The 17,841-nt window shown below is 40.5% G+C and overlaps 1 protein-coding gene across 21 annotated transcripts in view; it reads left to right on the top strand.

The window, feature by feature from the left end:
• The window catches only part of NRXN2 (neurexin 2), an 845,479-nt gene that overhangs the window by 419,310 nt on the left and 408,328 nt on the right, over positions 1–17,841 (top strand). For 12 of the 21 annotated variants that reach the window (XM_077287299.1, XM_077287303.1, XM_077287308.1 and 9 more), the window contains 4 exons: positions 972–1,175; positions 10,329–10,355; positions 12,910–13,029; positions 16,436–16,823. In XM_077287299.1, coding sequence (XP_077143414.1) covers positions 972–1,175; positions 10,329–10,355; positions 12,910–13,029; positions 16,436–16,823 — 739 coding nt within the window. The remainder of the gene's footprint in view (positions 1–971; positions 1,176–10,328; positions 10,356–12,909; positions 13,030–16,435; positions 16,824–17,841) is intronic. The other 9 variants (XM_077287320.1, XM_077287316.1, XM_077287318.1 and 6 more) reach the window with 1 other exon arrangement.

Raw genomic sequence — 17,841 nt, 5'->3', positions numbered from 1 at the left:
TATCTGTGCTGGTTTTAAAATATAGGGGGACCCCATGCTGTTTTTTTTTTAATTTATTTATGTAATGCGCCGACTACAACTATCATCAGTGTCACCAGGGAGACCAGGCGAGGATGAGGACAGTTGTAGTCAGCACCTGGCGCCTGGAAATAGCGCTAACTGTACTGCTTTTGCCAAGCCACTGGGGCATTTAATTCAAGTACATGTCACATGGATGTCCTCTGTGTGTCATCAGTGTGCACAGGTGCGGTACTTCCTCCATGCCGCCAGAAAAAAAAGGACATGTCTGCGGGATTTTCACACAGACACACGGTCCTTAGGAAAATCATGACGTGATTGCACCACCATTGAATACAATGGGTGTGTGTGTGTCCGTATTTGTGGTCCTTAAAGAACAGACTGCAAAAACGGACGTGTGAAGGGGGCCTCAAGGAAACCTTGAATATGCTCTACAGAATACCTTGTGAAAAGAGCCAAACACAAATCTTCTGTATTTACATAAGTTATATTGAACCAGTAACATGAATTTATGTATAGTCAGTGGGAGTCCAACAGCTGGGAATCCCCCACGAATAATGAGAATGGGGCGACCAAAGTCTTGTGTTAATGGAGCGGTTGTGCGCATGCATGAACATCACGGTGTATAGGACCTGTGGACGCACATGCTCACTCTGCCTCCATAGATTTATAGAAGTGAATGGAATGATGATCATGCATTCACTTAGGACTTTAGGACCCCTGTTCTTGTGATCTGTGGGGGTTCCAGCGTTTGGACTTTCGCCTACCTTAAATTTATCACTTATCTTGTGCTCCTGTCTAAAAAAAAAAAAAAAGTTGGCTATTTATTTTTGGATGTAATGACTCCCAACAACTTAACCACATCTCCTTTTTTTTTCTCCCTGACATCTTGAAACTGAGTCCTCGTCATTGGCATTCCTTATCTCATCCATTTCTTACACTCTTGGTTACAGAAGCAGCAGTCCTGAGCTATGACGGCAGCATGTATCTCAAGGTCCTGCTCCCCGGTGTCACGCATACTGAAGCAGAGGACGTCTCTTTACGTTTCATGTCCCAGCGAGCTTATGGACTTCTTCTGGCAACAACTTCCAAAGAGTCTGCAGATACATTACGACTAGAACTTGATGGAGGAAAAGTGAAGCTCACAGTAAACCTAGGTATCTATTCCAAGCCCCTTTCCCAAGAAGAACATGACCTTGTTAAGCCAATGGCTAGAGCCACAGAGACAAACAATTGATTTTGAGTAGTAATAAAACACAGCATCAAAGATCAGTTATTTAAAGGGAGTCTGTTAGCATAAAATGTTCTTGTAAGGTAACAACATTGCCAGGTAGGGCAGCGTGCATTAAAAAGAATCTTTAGTTGCCAAATGTGTGGCTAATAGGGAGCAGCGAATCATTTCTATGCGAATTGAATTCATATTGAATTTTTGGAAATTCACTAGACATGGTGAAATTGAACAATTATTTGCAATTCGATTTGCCTGGTGCACCTTCACACCATCAGTCATTTCAGCCAGAGATGCCTCCTGCTTCATGATTAACATCACTGGCTTCTTACAGACAACTCTGTCTTGGTTAAAATGCTGCACATGTCCTCAGAATAGTGGCGCACTGCCAATGACAACAGGCATACGGCCGCTATGGGGCCTGTGAGTCGGGGGGAGGGGTGTACTGCTAGCGCTGGCACCAGTTTCCCTCCTCCCGTCATCCTGGATGCCGATATAGTTGAAAGCAATGATGGAAGAGGGCACGTCATTTTTCCTCTGCATCTAAAGTCTTGGTGCAGCGGACGCAATTACATCACTACATGGTGCATTATTCTGTATGGAAGACTATGGGGAAAGCAGTATACTGTATTGAGGACTATGGGGAGGTACAGTTTACTGTATGGAGGACTATAGGGAGTGCAGTATACTATATGAACTATGGGGAGTGCAGTATGCTATATAGAGGACTATGGGGGATGCACTATCCTATATGGAGGACTATGGCGAGTGCATTATACTGTATGGAGGACTATGGAGATGCATTATCCTATATGGAGGACTATGGGGGATGCATTATCCTATATGGAGGACTATGGGGAGTGCATTATACTATATGGAGGAGTATGGGGAGTGCAGTATACTGTATGGAGGACTATGGAGATGCATTATCCTATATGGAGGACTATGGGGGATGCATTATCCTATATGGAGGACTATGGCAAGTGCATTATACTGTATTGAGGACCATGGGGTGTGCATTATACTGTATGGAGGACTATGGGGAGTGTGTTATACGATATGGAGGACTATGAATTGTGCATAATACTACATGGAGGACTAAGAAGAGTGCATTATACTATATGGAGGACTATGGGGAGTGCATTATACTGTATGGAGGACTATGGTGTGCATCATAGTATATGAAAGGCAATGTGAGGCTCATTAAATTATATGGAAGACTATGTGGGGGCCATTATAATATTTGTAGGGTTATGTAAGGGCCATTATAGTATTTGAAGGGCTATGTGGAAGCTTTTATACTTTATGAAGGGCTATGTGGGGGCCATTATACGGTATGCAAGCAGTTATAGAATACTAGATTGTGGCCCGATTCTAACGCATCGGGTATTCTAGAATATGCATGTCCCCGTAGTATATGGACAATGATGATTCCAGAATTCGCGGCAGACTGTGCCCGTCGCTGATTGGTCGAGGCAACCTTTATGACATCATCGTCGCCATGGCAACCATTATGACATCTACGTCGATACTGTGCCCGTCGCTGATTGGTCGAGGCCTGGCGGCCTCGACCAATCAGAGACGCGGGATTTCCATTATGACATCATCGTCGCCATGCTATGCCCGTCGCTGATTGGTCGAAGCCCAGGCGGCCTCGACCAATCAGAGAATGAATAAACGGGACAGACAGACAGACGGAAAAACCCTTAGACAATTATATATATAGATGAAGATTTGTGTGAGGTCCATCATATTGTTTTAAGGGCTGTGTGGGGGTGATTATACTGTATGTATACCGTGGAGTGATCATTATACTGTATGTAGGCCTATTATACTGTATGGAGGGCTGTGTGGTGATCACAGTTGGGGGATCATACTGTGTTGCGGGGTCACCATACTTTGCTTGGGAGTTTAGGTGGAGTATTGTAGGGTCATCAAACTGTGCATGTGGAGGGTACTGTGGAGGAATTCACTATGGAGTATCATATAGTGTTTGTGGGACACTTTGGCATTATACTTTATGGGCGGAATCATTGGCTTCAGTAGGAAGAAAATTACTTTGTAAAGGCTACAAAGTTGTGAGATATGCTTTTCTGTGACCGCGCTGAATATGTGGAGCCCAATTAGAACTTGCGCTATGGGGCCCATGATTTCTCTGTATGCCCTTGCCTCAGAACAATCTCCATTTTGACTTGGTTGTCTGTTCTGTGTATCTGCACCCCGATACTGTGAGGACAAGCGCTCGCACAGGAATTTAGTCAAGATCACGCTGGTCCAAGTGAAGCCGGTGCTGTCAGTCATGGCGTGGGGAGCAGAAATGTCAAGTCTGATTGTCAGAGTGAAATGAGCCAGACGTGAAGCACTGAGCAAAAAATTTTCATAAAGCTTAAAATTAAAGGCAACTAATGGTCTAACTCTTCTTGGGCTAAGTTGCCCTATTGCGCACTGTTAATACTTTGCAACAGAGTTTATATAGTGAATTAACAGTTTAATTCAGATAGCATGTATATCTCCGCTTTGTCATTTTGACTTCAGCCATTTTGACATGCATTGGGGAGTATTTAACAGGCATCTATAAGCTTTATCTCATGAGACATATATCTCTATTCAAGACTAGATCATTGGTGTGTAAACGCTGTCAGCTTAAAAATGAAGCTCTGCGGAATAGAATAATTGAGAAGCTTTCTTTTGTGGAAGAACATTGTCACCAGATAATTATTTCTTCCTGAATTACCCTTCTTAGAAGCGAGTCCCCATTTGGCTTGAAGATATCTAAATATTTATATAATTGCATGATTATAATTGTTGCCTTGTTTCCGGGACTATGGAGGAGACGTAGGTTGTTTCCACCAAGGATTCTAGAACCTGGACCAATTAACATAATGAACATAAGTGGCGCTACCACTCAGCCTGTTATCCAAAAAAAAAAGGAAGCCCTGGAATTTGGTTAAGGCTCCTAAACATGTTGGATTAATGTAGACTTATCCTTCTGACTTCGGTTGAATTGGCCGACCATCTGATGTTTGGAGGCCAACGGGATCTGCTTTGATAGAATATATCAAAAGAGAGACAGATAGGGCAGTGAAAAGTTAATGGGGTTATTATTACTTTTATATTGATGAACTATTTTAGGACTCGTACAGATGACCATATCTTCGGTCCGAATGCGATTCAATGTTTTGTCAGACCTCACTCGGACGGAAAATCTGGTTGTTATTCTATTGGGTCTGGCACATGTCCAGATTTTTTTTTCAAGTCTGTCTAAGGGAAACAAATTGCAGCATGCGCGATTTGCATCCGTAAATTGGATTGTATTCAGCCATGCAAATCAATGGGTCTATCTAAAAAAAAAATATATATCACACCACTTGGAAAACATGTGAGTGCAGTCCGATGATTTTTGCAGACTTCCAGAAAGGAGAAGGGGGAGAATTTTTTTTACATCAGAAAACATCAAATCACACTCTGATCAGAGTGCGATTAGCATAATCGGACCGATTTTCTTGGACATGAAAATACGGTTCTGTGACCCTAGCCTTAGGATAGGTCATCAATATCCGATCGGTGAGGGTGTGACACCCAGGAACCTCAGCGATATAGCGGCTACAGTGCGGTACTGACCAAACTACTCCCATTTATTTGAAAATGGGCAGATGTGCAGTACCCAGCCACAGCCTCTATATAGCTGAAAGAGCTTTGCTGTGCAGCTCCACAACTGATCACGCCTGGCCACTGGGAACAGATGATCAGTGGGTGTTTCTGCTGTTGCACCCCCACCGATCTGATATTGATGACATATCCCGAAGATAGGCCATCAGATAGAAAAGTAATGGTTAACCCCTTTAGAGGCTGAACCATTTGTTTTGAGAGGAAATAAGCTGCTGTCAGGGCCTCTCTCAAAAGATAAAACATGTATATGGATGAGTAGGCAGAGAAAGCTGTCTGTAAGCAAGTGTTCGACCAACTGCGATGTCCTCAATACGGCCAGCTTTAGAAGCAGATCAACCACTCCATGTCAATGGAGAGTCTATTATTGCGGGTTTGGGATCATTTGCGATCAGCTGATTGCAATGGGGCCCTCAGAATAGTACAGGAGGCGCTGTCCAAATGGAACCACTATGTGTTCATATACAATCTTATGCAACCAACTTAGCAAAAATGGATGTTACCTTTTTTAAAAAAGATTTTCCAGTTCATTTATAGACCCAGTTTTTTTCAGTTCCACGAAGGCTACATTCCCACAATGAGTGTTTGGTGAGTTTTTGATATTGCAGATTTTCTGCACCATTTTGCACCCATTAGGCAAAATAGGTTATTTGCATTTTTTTGAAAATATACAGTGTAAAAAAATCACCAAGAACTCATCTTGGGAACCTAGCCTCAATATATTATTTTTCGTTCAGAAATTAGTTCTGTTATCTCCAGTTGAGCACAGGATGGTATGGATGATGCTTGACTCAAGGGTGAACATACTGCGGGTGAAATAAGTATTGAACACGTCACCAATTTTCTAAGTAAATCTATATATAAAGATGCTATTGACATGAAATTGTCACCAGATGTCGGTAATAACCCATCAAATCCACACAGGCAAAGAGATCAAACCGTAGATGTGCATAAAGTAAGTTACATATAACAATGAGAAATGACACTGGGGAAAGGTATTGAACTCCTGAAGAAAGAGAGGTGCAAAAAATCCTGGAAAGTTCTGACACCAGCTGAAATCTATCAGTAATTAGAAAACAATCCTGTCACTTAGTGAAAAATATCAGCTGGTTCAACTAATGACCTATAAAAAGGTGTCTCATTACCAAGGTGCCACACAAGAAACATCTCATGATGGGTAAAACCAGTGAGCTGTCTCAAGATCTTTGCAACCTTATTGTTGCAAAGCATGCTTATAGCATTGGTTACAGAAGAATTTCTCAACTACTGAGGGATTACAGTGAGCACTGTTGGGGCCATAATCTGGAAATGGAAAACACATAATTTCACCATAAACCAACCACGACCAGGTCCTTTCAGACAGATGAGTAAAAAGAATTAACAGAAGGGTTGTCCGAGAGCCAATGGCCACCTGTGGAGAGCTACCAAAAGACCTGACATCAGCAGGTTCAGTTGTTTCAAGGAAAAGAATAAGTAATGCACTCAACCTACATGGTCTGTATGCATGCTCACCACGCAAGACTCCATTGCGGAACAAAAAGCATGGTGAAACGCGTTAAGTTTGCTCAACAATGTTTAGACAAGCCTGTGAAATAATGGGAGAATATAGAATGGTCAGAAGAGACCAAAATTGAACTCTTTAGATGCCATAATACACAACATGTTTAGAGGCAAAAAGGCACTGCATATCACCCCAAAAACACCACACCACCAGTGAAGTTTGGACTTGAGAACATCATGGTGTGGGGCTGTTTTTCAGCGTATGGCACTGGCAAACTTCATATGATTTAAAAAGTCTGAATGGACAAATGTACCAAAATATTCTTGATAAAAATCTGCTGCCATCTACCAGGATGATAAAGATGAAACCAGGTGGACCTTTCAGCAAGACAACGATCCCAAACACACAGCCAAGGAAACTCAATTGGTTTTAGAGACAGAAAATTAAACTGATAGAATGGCTGAGTCGATCACCGGACCTGAATCTGATAGAGAATGTATGGAAGGAACTAAAGCTTAGAGTCCATAGAAGGAACCCACGGGACCTTCAAGATGTGAAGAATGATTATGTGGAAGACTAGGCCAAAATCACACCTGAGCAATGCCTGTGACTAGTTTCTCCATACAGGAGGCATCTTAAAGCGGTCATTGCCAGCAAAGGCTTTTGTATGAAGTATTACATAAATTTCAGTAATCATGTTCAATACTTGTTCCCTGTGCCATTTTTCATTATTACACATAATTTATGGACATCTTTGGTTTGATTTCTTTGCTTGTGTGGATTGGATGGGTTTTTGACATCTGCAGAGAATTTCATGGAAATTGGAGACGTGTTCAATTCTTATTTCACCTGCTGTCTCATTGGTTCCATCCTTAATATACTCTGATCTGTGGGAATTTTGTGTATTTTATTATTACTTTGCATGATTTATATTTTAGACATTTTTAACTACACAAATTAATTAAATATAGGTGTTTGTCTCTGTGACTTTTGCCATATTACCTGTCGGCCATGCTTTATGCATTGAAGCGTGGCTGAGAGGTGTTTTATCAGTTTACTTCTTCTGTTAGTTTCCTCTCAGTGTTTGCTTTGCTGAAAAACCTTCAGACACATCTGGTCTGTCAGGCACGGAGTGGACATTTCAGAGTGACAAAGCCCTGCCCCACTATACTCTTCCTAGACTATCACCCATTAATTCTCATATTACGGCTATTGTGCTTCTTCACTTCTCACTTTTTTCAATTTCATTTTCGGAGCATTCATTAGATAGTCGACAAAGCGGAGAATTAATATTCTGTTGTGTGTAACAAAAGCAAGTGATTTATTTCCAAAAATTATATATACGTGCAAGCCCTGCTGAATTAGATGGGCATAAAGCAGAGCTGCCATTGTGCACAATTCTTCATGATATAGATCAGTTATCGGTGGATTTTCAAAGGCTTGAAGGAAACGGTTTAATGAACACTTTAACTTTGCTACATTGAAGATTTGCTACTTTTTTTTTCTACCAAATGAACCAGAACAAACCTCTTTTATCATGTTATCCATGTACAGATGTTTTATACATTTGTATGTGAGGCATGTTAGGTGAACCCTTATAAGTTTTCATTTTGAGAGATTATTTTGTTTAAATGTATAGACAGAGACCCCTCTTCCATGAATGCACTGGACTTAAGTAGTTGCTTTGCCCGGAGTATAGTCCCAAAGTTGATATCACTATAGAGATAAAATTGTGAGTACTTTTGCTGAGTACTATTATGAATACGTGTTTCTTTTAGGCTGTATTCCCACTGAACATTTTTGCTGTTGACCTTTGTCTGTGGAGCGAAGGTTCTGTAGTGATACCCACATTACAAAAAAGATATGGCGAAGCCAGAAAGGGTGAAAATTGCACCTACATCCGGAGCATAAATGGATATGCCGCAGATCTAAAACCCACAGCTCCTATCGGTTTGAGCTGCAGATACATTTTGCAGCACGTGCTGGAGATTAAAAAAAAAATCTCATGTTTCTAGGGTACAAAAATCCGTAGCATTTTTACAGTGCCACCAAATACATAACTTTATGTGATTTTTAGATGTGGATTTTTCACCTAGAAAATCCACTTAAAAAACTGTATTACCATACCCTTAGGGGAAAATGTATTAATATTGGCATTTAATTTGTCAATCTTTGGGGGATGGGAGAGTTATTTAGAATTTTGTGGCATTACAAAGTCATAAAGGTTGTTTTTTTGTAACACAGAAGATTGTGACTTTACAAGATACTTGGCACTTTTGAGAAGTTGATGGGAAAGTGGCTGCAGCAAGTAGGCAAATAAGTCTAAGCCAGAAAGTTACATAAAAGTTTAAATACTAATTCCAGCAGGAAAAATAGCTTAAAAAATGAAAAAAATAAATCATCTCTACACAGAAGTATTATCTCTACAGATGCACCAAATTTATTAAACACTGCAAATTTGGGCACATATAAGGGCAAAGCAACCTCCAGCAAAACTGACTTTAAAAACTCCTCTCGAGATAAATATACCCCTAAATATCTAGCCAGAGTGAGCAAAATTAGGTTCATTTATTAAGAGGTTCAACCCTGCTTTTCTGTCCAGAAAGTCAAATCTATGCCAAGCCCATGGGCTTATCAGACATAGAATATAGAAATATTTCAGGCATTGGTAGAAAAATAAAAGCCGCAAACTATTGAGCACATGGAGTGTGCCGTCATTTGTGATTTTAATAAATCATCTCATTAATATTTGGGAACCTCTTTAGTGCAGAGATAGAGGATTTTTAATGATGCCATTGTGGTTTTGTACCTATAGCATGGGTTACTGACTGTAAGAGAAACTTTTGAGGATGAAAGAGTGTTGGGTCTCAAAAAACTTTTCAAGGTCTACAGACCTCCAAAAGTTCTCTTCTCAATAGTCTTTACCACGTTTCAAAATTTTTCACAACTTTTCTGTTGTAATTGGAAAGGTTTGACCATCATGGAGATGTTGTTTTAACATATTTACTAATATTACAATAGATCATATCCTCATCTTCAAATCAAATCATTCATATTCTTCACGTTCTACGTACTTCAGAAAAGAAATGTAAGTGGGGTCTGGTTCTGCCTCTTTTTTGTCCATGTCCCCTTTTCCGTCGCGGTTGACGACATGTGGTGACCACAGCCATCAGCCCCAGATCAATTCCTTCTCTTCTGTTAAGGAGGTGGATTGGGTTGTTTCTGAAGGAGACCGAATGGGGGGAGCATAGGTCCCACCTCTAAGTTCAGTGGTAGATTGGTTTATGACCAGAGCATAATATGTTCTGAAATGACCTTTCAGCCTAGATGTATGAGCTTAGAGGGTAAATACCTCGGGACCACCCTCTTTCTTGTCTGCTGTTGGCTGTAGTTTGCAAGGTGGCCATTTCATAAAGGGCAAGTATGTGAAATCGAAGTATGGGAGTAAGTTTATGCAAATGAGATTTTTTGGGATAGAAATCATTATACTCCTCTAGTGCTGGTGCTAACAAAAGTGAAGGACTTGCAGAACAAATCACCAGATTAAATCTGTTAATTTCCATTTAAATGTAAAAATGTTACCAAAATTTTTGATAAATTGTTTTGCCAACTACTTCACATTTCACTTTTTGTTAGTATCGGTTTATGAAACCCTAGTGGGTTTGTGATAGAATAAATTAATCATTCAAGGGCACAGTTTTACCTTATCTTGACATGTGCAAAAAAAGCCTTAGTATCTTCCATAAACAATGACAAATTTTACCAAAATGTTTACCTTAATTAGTATACTGTAGTGTCAGTTATGAAATGGCCCCTGAGACACATGTATGTCCCCGGAATATGTGGGTGCTGAATTGTTCTGTCTGCAGAAAGATCTGAAGGATAACCCAGGCTGTCTCTTTCTCTTCCCCTCAGACTGTTTACGGATAGTATGCGGGCCCAGTAAGTCTCACGCTGTATCTTTGCTCTCACTATATGCTTTCTAACAAACCTGTTCTGCTCCTCACCCTCTTTCCTGTCTTCTCTTCAATTTCTCCTTTAGCTTTCTTTCTGTTACTTACTGTATCCTCAGAATTCTCTCTTTGACTCTTTGACACTAATTGTTTTTAGTCTTTTGTATTCCATTTGGAATAGTTTTTATGACTGTGATTTATCTGTGTTTTCTTTGTTTTTTTTTTCTAATATTTCAATGCTTTTCAGTTTGCTGTTGGTCCATGGATTCCGTTTAGCTAGCAATCACCAATATCACCAAATCAAGAGCACAATGCTCTTCTAATCTATAATTTAATACTTTTTTTATGTTTTTTTTTTCTATTTTTATATTCTGTGTAAATCCAACAATGGCAACATATCACACTACATTACATAACAATTAAAATTAAGTAACCAAGTTCTAATGCACAAAACTGAAGAATAGAAATGAAAAATTTCACACTTAAAAATAGCACTCCAGCAAATGTTTTGCACATACAATGCTCGCTTACCAGCAATATCCTAGGTGTGTACTTTATTTCATCCCATCCATTACATCTATACTTTTTGAACTATGGAATTATCGACCAATGTGTCTTGTGATCTCCAGTCCAATACCAGTCCAGCACACGCTCTACTGTGTGGATTGTAGTTTTTTCCTGTAAACTACAGGATGACGATATGAAAATATTACTATTTCTCGGGTAGCTCTCAGAAGCCTACTCTCTCCACAAAGGTTTACCTTTATTCTTTTGTTTGCCCCCCATGCAAGTTGACAAATAATGTCTGCATAATATAAGAGAGCGGTGATATGGTAGGTCAGTCTATACAGTGAGGAACTCCAAATAAACTAACTGTGTAAAATATCAGAGAATCATGACTAAAGAATCTCCAATATAGCATACTGCTCGCCTGTACCTTGTATTTTAAAGAACTGATGGGGAGAAACCTATCACAAGCAGGAGGTGAGGCATGCAGATGAAAACCATTGAATGAAATTGCAATGGCATATCAACATTACATACATCATACATTAAAAATCTACATTATTTTTAAATCATAGCCTATGCTGCACTGTATACATAAAATAGTTTTTCTCTGGCTGGAGTGCTGCTTTAAAGTGCAAGTTCAACATTAAGCAGATTATAGCCAATAGGTAAGAAATCTGAAACTAAAAGGATTATCTGATATTAAAAGGGGTTGTCGAGGATTAGAAGAGTCATATGTCATATCTATATAAATATGTTGCATGTAGCTGTGTAGGGTTGTATCTATCTGCACTGGAATATCAGTCACTGTCTATGGACAATTCAGTGGGACCATTTCTGGGAAAAAGTGTTTTATTTTTTCCTAGGGCTCCACAAACATTTAACTGACCTCTTCTGCCTCCACAGCCCCCTTTTCACTCTTGGTTGTATTTGTTGCTTCTGTACAAAAATCCTGTTATTAACGAATAGATATATTAATTCAGTCACATACAAACTCAGCTTCATCTGAAGGTCTTATGTCACTGACTGATTTATGATGAGCTGAAAGGGCAGAAGACGCACAAGGCAGAATCGCTCACTCCTGTGATAAAACAGGCAGGGGAATGTGTTGTTTCAGAAAAAAAGCAGCTATAAGCCCCTGCCATGACATCTGTATATTCATAAGTGACTTATGCTTCCTCCTCTAGCCAAGAGATATGCCATATCCCCTACCTTAACGTGGAGCAGCTTTGCATGGTCATACACAGCAAATAAAACAGTACATAGGCGGGGCACATTTATAAGAATATCTCGACACAGGAGTATTTTTTTTCTAACACATCCAAATGATGAAAATGTGCAATGTCTGTGGCACAACCCCTTTAAACACTTTTTAATTTTCTTCTATATCACTATTTATAATTAAAAAATATAAAATCTTTCTGTTTTCTCCCTGGCTGCAAAGTCTCATTATTATCAGATGCAGGATTATAGTTAGTGTATTGCTATTAGAATTACCCAGCTACTTCAGGCGATTGTCACAGTTCACTTCCTACCCCCTCCTTGCGTAATGACCTCTGCACAGATCACAGAGCATGCCTAGCGAATTCTCAAGTCTATTGTTTCCTGCAAAATGGCAAGATAAATGTCTCCATAATCTTGTAGAGAAAACAGAATAGAAAAAAAAATTACAATCAGAAAATAAAAACAATGAGATAAACAGAATGTTTCGCCAGCCAGTTTTAATGAATAAAAAAATTATTTAGGTGATTTACTTTCCATTTAAGTTCCGTTTCCTCAACTGGATCAAATCAGCAGCAGATAGAAAGAAACAGTTCCAGTACTTTATAATCAAAAATATAATTTATAGGTAAAACTGAACCTCTTTCACTGTAGATAATTTTGTACTAGGGCATCATGTTAGCAGCTACTTTTCTGCTGTTCACAAATTTGATTCTGCATATCAATTTGTCGCAGCTTCCATCACTCCGAGATATAGGTATGTGTTTAAAAAAATGCTAATGCATAGCTTTACACTGCATCCCTGCTCCTTTTAGGTAAGGGCCCAGAGACTTTGTTTGCTGGCCAAAAGCTAAATGACAACGAATGGCACACAGTACGAGTACTCCGCAGAGGGAAATACCTCCAGCTCAGTGTGGACAATGTCACTGTAGAAGGTAGGTGGAAATGTTTTTTCTTACATCTTTTTTTATTTAATCAGTTGAATTCGATTGATTTATTGCTGTCTGTGTATTTTAAATTAAATGAACTATGTTAGAAATGGCGGGCCTCATACAGGTGATGAAAGATGAGTACATTTTTTTTTTTTTTAAGTTTACGTTGGGTTCGATTAGTCAGAATCGGTCAAAAATTTAAATTTGGACCAAGTAGAAAGTGCCCCAAAACATTTGTGTTCTGAGGTCTCTCCAGACCCCATAGTATAATAAATGAATGGGAAGGGGTCAAAGGGAACCTGTCACTCCCCTCAGGCGTTTGTAACTAAAAGAGCCACCTTGTGCTGCACTAATGCTGCATTCTGACAAGGTGGCTCTTTTAGTTCGGGTCCCTGGCACTGCTGCGATAATTGCTTTTGAAATTTGTCCTTCATACCTGTGAAAACGTCCGGGGGCAGGTTATTTCCCCCTAATCCAGATGCCTCACAGCCATCACTCTTGGCCTCTCTTGCCGCCGGGCGCCGCCTCTTCCTTCAGTAGCGTCCCCTGCACCCGCACTTTTTTTTTCGGGCATGCGCAGTTGCGCTGCCCTTCGAACTTACAGCGCAGGCACCAGAGACGCTACTGAAGGAAGAGGAGGCGGCGCCCGGCGGCAAGAGATGCCATGAGTGACGGATGTGAGGCATCTGGACTAGGGGGAAAGACCTGCCCCCCGGTCTTCCAAAAGCGATTATCGCAGCAGTGCCAGGGACCCGAACTAAAAGAGCCACCTTGTCAGAATGCAGCATTTTAGTTACAAACGCTGGGGGGGGGGGTGACAGGTTCCCTTTAAAAAGTAAGGTTATCTCACTTTCCTTGTCACCACAGCTCCCCACCCAGTACTCCAGTCTTAGTTTTGGGTCTTCCAGACTTTGCATCTTCTTGGTCTTTGGATCTTCCGGCTCTTTGGTGGTCCAACTCGACCGGAGCCTGGAAAAGATCCAAAGACCAAACAGCAGAACAGGTAATGGGTGAGCCTAAAGCAAGTTAGTATAGTCTTTTTTTATTAATATCTTTTAACCCCTTCCCAGCCCATAAAAAAATCCAGCAAAATGGTGGTTGGCTCGCCAACATTTTGCTGGATTCGAGCAAATCAAATATTAAAATATTCCTATTCCAGTGAATGTAATGTTTATGAAAAATTCATGGCAAATTTGATTTTTTACAAATTGATTCAATCATCTCTACTAGAGAGGTTTCAAACTAACCATCGGCAGTCTTCGCATGTATACTGGCAGCAATTACTACAATATACACATATTGGGTTAAACTCCTATTTTCGATGCCATTAATTGTGTTTTCTCGCCATTGGAATTGATGGCATATCACTAGGATCTTTTGCAATTCTGTAATCAGTGGGAGACCGAATGCTGGGAAAATGACCAATGAGTTCTGCAGCTCCATCACAGCTCTTCTCTGCATTGCAGTGCTCCTGTGCACCAGATTATAGAGAACAATCTCCTTCCTCCTGAATGAAGCTGTGCTGAAGTTCCCTGTACAGTTGATGGACAGGAGCTCCACTATGCGGAGAAAAGCGGTGATCCTGGGTCCTTTGATCTCTTAAAGGATGAGGGTCCCAGACTTTGAGTCTCCACCTATCATCATGGAAAACACAGCAAACTATAAATGCATCAACAGATTAATTTGCTACCCAGATAGATAGACTATATGGACAAAAATGATTGGGACACATGATTTAATCTGAATTAATTCAGAATTTTCATTTAGTCCCATTATCCCCAGAATACAACATCCAGCCCATCACCCCCATTGTATAATATCCGGCCCCTTGCCCCCATTATATAACACCAAGCTCCATCGGCCCTCAGTGTATAACATCCAGCCCCTCACCCTGGTGTATAACCTTTGGCCCCCACCATGCCCTCTACCTTTACTAACATGTGACAGAACGGCCGGTGGTGCAGAGCTCACGGATACCAGTGCGGTCCTGTAATAGGAGCCACCGGGGTAACAAGTCCGTTCATGACATTTCTTCCTCCTAAATTTTCCCCCTTCACTTGTGAGTAATATTATTGAGAAGTGGAAGGAACCGCAGCAACTTAGCCACGAAGTAGAGACCCCATAAAGTTAGAGTTGGAAGTTGAGTGCTGAGGGGCTGAGGACAGAAAAGTCACCAATGCTCTGCTGACTCCGTAACTTCAGAGTCCAGACCTACCTCCTCTGATATTAGCACAAACACTATATCACCAAGCACAATGCCGAGCATCAGATGAAGTGGAGTAAAGCCACCACCACTGGATTCTGGCGGAAATGTGTTCTGTGCAGTGATTGATCACACTACCCTATCTTGGGTCAGATGGAGGAGTCTGGATTTGGTGATTCCAGGAGAACATTAACCCTTGACTGCATTGTACCCACTGTGTAGATGGTGGAGGAGGATAATGATATAGGCTTGTTTTTCAGGGCTCAGCCCATTAGTTCCAGTGAAACAAAATCTTTTTGCTTCAGCCTTCAGGACATTTTGGACATTTGTAGCTTCCAGCTTTGTGGGAGCAGTTTGGAGAAGGCCATTTTCTGTTTGCCACGATATTGCCCAGTGAGCAAGGTCCATAAAGACATGGTTGAACAGGACCAGATGGACAGAATCTGGATCTCAACCCCATCCATAAAATTTGGGATGAAATAGAACGGAGATTGTGATCCCGGCCTCTCCTCCAACATCAGTGTCTGACCTCACAAATATTCTTCTGGATGAAGGGGCAAAAATTTCCACCGATGTTTCCAAAATCTTATAGAAAGTCTTCCTAGAAGAATGGGAGTTGTTATATCCGCAGAGAGGCGACTCCATATTAATGTCTATGATTGTAGAATGGGAGGTCATAAAAGCTCCTCTAGAGGGATGTGTCTCAGTACTTTTGTCCATACAGTAGAGGATACTTCTCCCGTATCATCTAAGCTCTTTTCAGTGTATAAAGCTATAACCATTGTGAGAATCATGTCTTCCAGTTTATTATTGACCTAACCTCTAGTATTCTCATAATTCCTCCATAATACAGGATAATTAGGACATCATAGTATCGCTCCCATATGCATTCTACAGACCCGCGATAATTACTACATTGCCCTCTACAACTACTGAACCATACTGTTATAGGCATGTAATCATTGTTACCAAGTAACCAAGGAAAATCTTACTTTTACGATACGCTGAGCTCCATTTATTTAATAACTTGAGCTATTCTATAAAACTATGGAGCTTAACCGAGTCTTTCTATTTTCATGAATACCAATGCGCTTCCCTTATTAATAGATGTACGTGTTATACAGAAGTTGAAATTATGTGTTTTATCTACCATATATGTATTATTTCACATATAGACTATTAATTTTGTGCTTCTTGCTGTTGCAGGACACATGGCTGGTGACCATACACGACTGGAGCTTCACCATCTGGAAACGGGCATAATGACCGAACGCCGTTTCCTTTCGGCCCCACCTTCAAATTTCTTGGGTCACTTAACAGCTCTCCGTTACAATGGCGCCCCATATCTTGACTTATGTCAGGACGGTGAATTAGGCAGACGTTGTGAACTAAATGCTCGTGCCGGAGGTCTGCGTCCACTGCTAGCTGATCCTGTAGTATTTCGGTCGGGACCGGCGTACCTTGCCCTTCCTCGACTACAGGCGTATGCCTCCATGCATCTTCTCTTCATGTTTCGGGGACGGCACCCAGATGGGCTCTTACTTTACAATGGAGGTCAGGGGCCGGACTTTATTGCCGTGGAGCTGGTGAAGGGGTGAGTGACATTATTTGCTCAATACTATTGATACATTGACTTAAACGATGATGGCTGCAGAATGCGTAAACTAAGAATGCATCAGAGAGCTTATTCTCACTGGGAGTTTGTATTTCTTTTGCCTGTCTTTTTTGGGTCTTGAAAAACTGTTTGGGGTAACAAAAGCGCACACAGAGCAGTATCACCTGGTAAGTAAAGTAAAAGATGAGATTATGTACTTACCTGACAGTGTCGTGTGAAGGCGAAACACCTGTAGACACGTTTAACCTCTGCGGCTCTTCCACATGATTAATAGTAGAGGAGAATGACATCACATTGACTGCGTTGCGGGAAGAGAGAAGTATTTTTTTCTCCTAAATAGTTTTTATTGTCCCAATACATTTCGGCACTGGACCTTGCCTTTATCAAGGTGAAAAATCAAGTGTTACTCTGTGCCAAAACGTGTTGGTACAAAAAAGAACAATTTTGGAACACAAAAGGCTTCTCATTTACAGCAGCTTGTTCCACGTGATATCGTCCTTCTCTACTATTTTTCAGAGTCTTAGTTGATTTATAATCACATCAAAGTTCAGCCTACTTTGATGTAGTCTGGGAGTATACAGCTCGGGCAAAAATTAAGAGACCACTGCAAAATTTTCAGTTTGTCTGATTTTTCTCTTTATAGGTATATTTTTGAGTAAAATGCATATTGCTCTTTTATTCTATAAACTACTGACAACATGTCTCCACGGTTCCAAGCAATACATTTTGTATTTATTTTCTGAAAATGAGAAATTGTCAAAATAACAAAAAAATGCATTGCTTTCAGATCTCAAATAATGCAAAAAAAGCAAGTTCATAATCATTAACCCCTTCACCCCCAAGGGTGGTTTGCACGTTAATGACCGGGCCAATTTTTACAATTCTGACCACTGTCCCTTTATGAGGTTATAACTCTGGAACGCTTCAACGGATCTTGGCGATTCTGACATTGTTTTCTCGTGACATATTGTACTTCATGATAGTGGTAAAATTTCTT

Source organism: Ranitomeya variabilis, chromosome 2, assembly GCF_051348905.1.
Source record: "Ranitomeya variabilis isolate aRanVar5 chromosome 2, aRanVar5.hap1, whole genome shotgun sequence".
Lineage (NCBI taxonomy): Eukaryota > Metazoa > Chordata > Amphibia > Anura > Dendrobatidae > Ranitomeya > Ranitomeya variabilis.
The sequence above is the reverse complement of the archived record's forward strand: the minus strand, read 5'-3'. Positions and strand labels throughout refer to the sequence as shown.